Raw genomic sequence first — 4,597 nt, 5'->3', positions numbered from 1 at the left:
TCCTTCCCCACCCCCTCAAAACTCTCCACCAGACGCAGACGAAACCAGAGGAAGAACCACTGCCCCAAACATCCACAGCAGCCAGCAAAAAAACCAGCGAAACCAGCCATTGATGCGGCACGAAACAATGCAGAGTCAGAACCTCCACATCCCTGTTCCCTCAACGCTCCAACAAGATAGCCCGCGAGTACCAAAACAAAACCATCTGCCGCTGCAAAGGAAACAGAGCAGAGGCGAGATACGGGGGCAGAGGCGGCAAGGGCAGCCACCTCGCCCCCACACAGAATAAAACTAAAGACCAGAGCCGATAACCCGCACCTCTTCCCAGCTATTCTCGGGTCGTGGACGATGGCGGCGGCATCGACGGAGGAAGCCCTGGCCTATGGCGCCTCGCTCCAGAAACCCTATGCTCATTTTTCCTCCTGCTCCAATAGATCCCTGTCTCATCCAGTAAAAAAAGTCCTTATTCTTAAGGTATTTGAAGCGAATTATCTTACCCCATATGCCTTCACTGAAAATACCCCATATGCCAATTTTATGAAGAACCATTCTCAAATATCCCCAGTCTAGGCAATCATATGCCTTTTTGAGGTCCACCTTCATAACTGTGGCATTCATCTTTTTTGTCTGAATAGTGTGCATGCACTCCTGAGCAACGGCCACGACATCATGTATTTATCTGTTGTTGAGAAAACCATATTTCTCTGGGAAATATATTTTGATAACGATGCCTTTATCCTGGTGGCGATTGTCTTAGATATAATCTTATAAATAAGATTGCAAAGAGAAATTGGACGATAATCAACAAAGGTGGCCGCCATTGCCTTCTTAGGTATGAGTGCAATGAAAGTAGAATTTATATGAGGATGTATAGATCCCTTGATTCTAGATTCTTCTACCATTCTTAGTAGGTCCTCCTGAAAAATGTCAAGGAAATGAACAAAGAATTCAACCGTCCAGCCGTCTGGTCTTGGGCTTTTGTCACCCTTCATCGATTTCAAGACTTGGGACAATTCCTCCACGGTGACATATTTATACATATCCTGATTTGCCTCCTCGTCAAACATCGTAGGGTATTCACTTATCGCCCATACTTGTGTCTCCCCGCCATCAAATTCCATTCTTCTGTAGGCATGTTCAAAATGAGTGATCGCAAGAGCTGTGATTTCCAGTTGAGTACTATAACAGTTTCCAGCATCATCTGCTATCTCCTAAATGGTGTTTATTTTCCTTCTGTGGTTGGCATATCGGTGGAAGAACTTTGTGTTTTTGTCCCCTTCCCGAATCCAAATTGCTCGGCTCTTTAAATGCCATGTGGTCTCCTTTAGCTGGAGTATCTTCTTTTTCTTCATCTCGAGAACATGGATTTGTTCCCATACTTTGACAGACACGAAGTGTGTGGCCATAAGATTATGTAGTGGCCTTAGGGATTTTTCTATTTTTGTCAGCTCTTGTTTCAAACTCACCTTCTTCTTTCGTTCCCATCTTTTAACCACTGCTTTTAAGGCACGTAGCCTATGTAGAATGTCCTCCATGGTGGATAGGCTAGTATTTTTGTCCCTTTCTTCAGACCATTGGGCACGGATAAGGGATTCAAATTCTGGGTCTTCCAGCCAAACCCTCTTGAACTTAAACGACAAACCAAGTCTTATATCTACACTACGCCAAGTGAGAGTAATTGGTCGATGGTCTGATATGTAGTTATTGACAATACAAGATCTCACATCTCCCAGTTTTTCCACCATGTGTTCATGTAATAGAAAACGATCAAGTCTCTTAGATATATAATTAATTCCATTCCTACCATTGTCCCAGGTAGGTGCATTCTTGGCTGGGCAGATGTCTACAAGATTGTGTTCAAATATAATATCTCTGAGTTTTTGTGCCATCTTATCAACACTTCTAGAATGACCCCACAACTCATCGATCCTAGTAGTGCAATTAAGGTCTCCAGCCAATATAAGAGAAAACGAATGCAAAATTCCAGATGCTTCCATGTTGTCCCAAAAAGCCTCCCTATCCCTGTAAGGGGCATATACATTAAGGATGCATGTCTTCCCTGGAATGCCTATGATATTTCCTGCTAAGAACATGCTCACAAAATAGGAAAATCCTTTCATCTTAGCCCATTGGGGATCCCATAGGGCAGCTAAACCCCCAGATCTACCAGTAGCATCAGCAGCCACCATATACCATGTTGGGAGCATCCTCTGAAAATAATCTATAGTCTGAGAAGCTGAGTTCATTGTTTCTTGTATGAGTATAATAATAGAATTGGAAGAAAGGAAGAGCTCCTTGAGGGCGAGGAATTTTGGAAGGGTCCCCAAACCCCTAATATTCATAGAAAGGATGGAATTCATTTATGCCTTATAGAGGGCATGCTTGTTCTAAGGGCCCGGGGAGAGATGCGGGATGAAATAGGAATATCGATGAGGGAAGGAGAATTTGTCAGAGTAGTATTAGTTTGTTGAGGGCGTCCCCTAAAGTTCCTGCTACCTCTGTTTTGGGTTCTCCTTACAGTTATGTTCCCAACAGAGGATGGGCTGATGACAAGGGACGCTGAACCAGGCGGTTTGTGAATAGTGAGAGAGTGAAGGTCAAGTGTCTTTCTCTGAAGTAAAAAATCCAGGTCACTATCAACCGAGTTATTTGGTGAGGAAACCGGAGAAATCAGTGAAATGGGCCTAGTTGGAGTTGAAATAGGGTGGGTGGTAGGGGAGGAAGGATTACGTGCCTGTGTATATGTGGCGTAAGATGTGGAGGGAATGTTGAAAGGAGGACTCTAAGATAGAACGGAAATGGGGGGGGGAACAAGGGCGGACATAATCTGATTTTGTTCCTGTCGGGGTGAGTCAGCAGAATTATGAGAGCCAGAGTGTTCTGACGTCCAGGGGGATGTGGGAACATGAATGGGAAAAGACACATTATTTGCAAGATGGGGAGATGGATTAGAAAAAAACAGAGTCGAGTGATTAGAGTTACCTAGACATGGGAGTTCGCCACCTTGAGTCGCGACCTTTCCACGACGAGAGTAATAATATTCAGGCCTAGCCTCCTCCCTGTTCATGTAATTTATCCTGTGAAATCCCTGGGTGGAACATCAACCACCTTTTCCTTTAGGACAATTTGCCATGAGATGGCCAGTTTGATGGCAAATGAGGCATCTGAAGGGTATACCCCAGAAATCCAGACGTTGTCGAAGATTGATATCCTCCCATCTTAAATCAATATGGTCTGGGAAAGCCTCACAGAAATCCTTTTCAATTAGAACCCAAACAACCCTTTTATCCCTCGCCCCCAGACAATGGGGGTCAACATAGATGAATTTTTCTACGACGTTGCCGATATCAATGAATACTTCCTTAATCCAGAATTCTAAAGGAAGTCCTGGTAATTTAACCCAAATGAGTTTGTTTTTAGGCGTTTGCTTCACAGAATTAAAGCCCACGTACTAGGAGTGTAGAGCCAGGAACTCACGTCCCTTTACCCATGGCAGCGCTAAGATTTTATGTAAATCCTCCTCACTGAGGAAATGGTAATTGTACCGACCGCCCATTAATATAACCATCGTAGGTATGTATCCCAGAAGGGATTTCCATTTAGTCACAACCCAATTCGGCATCTCTGCTTCCTCAATCTCAACAAAATACCATTTTCCCACCAAAGCCCTCTTCTGAAGGCTAATTACTTTGTCGAACAGAATGTCATGGCCGAAAGACAGAATAGGTGCTGGAGCAGTAATTTGGATGGCACGATGTTTTTGGCCACCCCGTCTTCCACCACCTTTTTTACGTGCCTCGTGTATGACATGCGCTTGATGCCCACCATCTGCCCACATATCTCTTCCATCTCCTAGGGTCGTCAGTCGAGGAGGGTGGGCCATGTTCCTTGTTGACTCCATGATAGCGTGGCATTGTGAATCAGCGTCCACCGTGGCTTGTATGAAAGCCTCGTGGGCTGAGGTGTCAGATGTAAAGGGGTCCATCCGATATTTGATGCCTGAATGGAACAATGCACAGGTATGGTACCATCTCGCCAACCAAGATAATATCTTGCAGACAATAAATGAGAATCCTCCCTCCTGTTGAGGGGAGGTCAGTTCCCACGCCTCAACCAACCTGGATATCGCAAACCAAGTAGTAAGAACGATGCCAAAAACAAATGTCTGATAAGGAAAGAATGTACTTCGGATTCGGAAATGATATAGGCCCGAAAACGGAAAAGGAGAGTTAGCACGTAAGAGGGGGTAGATTGGGATTTTAGAGAGAGTGTGTGAAGTGAGATGATAAGGACTCCCGTCAAGTCAGAAATGGAAATCCAACCTACCGCCCTTCAGATTTTTTTAAAAAATTTAAAAAACCTCCAAAAAATTTGAGTTTCCGGATTCCCGCAGTTTCCCCTCCCCAGAAAAACCAAAGCAATCGAGGGCCAACAACTTAGAACAAGAATCAAGATGCTAGACCGTCACAACAACAGATGCAGAAACAACCCCAACATGACCACCATCAATAGCAAATTCTAATACCAAAGCTCTTGCATGGTTGAGAAACTATGAAAAAGTTTGTCTATTTATACCAAATTGTCTATAGACTTTGTG

The 4,597-nt window shown here is 44.2% G+C and overlaps 1 protein-coding gene across 1 annotated transcript; it reads right to left on the bottom strand.

The window, feature by feature from the left end:
- Positions 1-1,211: 1,211 nt before the first annotated feature.
- LOC149158065 (uncharacterized) lies at positions 1,212-2,246 on the bottom strand. Its single transcript, XM_089433867.1, has one exon. It carries the CDS (start codon positions 2,244-2,246, stop codon positions 1,212-1,214), a length of 1,035 nt encoding a protein of 344 aa, XP_089289993.1.
- Between the last annotated feature and the right edge of the window lie 2,351 nt (positions 2,247-4,597).

This window comes from Pinus tabuliformis, chromosome 5_2 (genome assembly GCF_031772625.1).
Source record: "Pinus tabuliformis cultivar Carrire ecotype Pingquan chromosome 5_2, CPIR1, whole genome shotgun sequence".
NCBI classification, from domain to species: domain Eukaryota; kingdom Viridiplantae; phylum Streptophyta; class Pinopsida; order Pinales; family Pinaceae; genus Pinus; species Pinus tabuliformis.
This window is presented reverse-complemented; position numbering and strand designations above follow the sequence as displayed.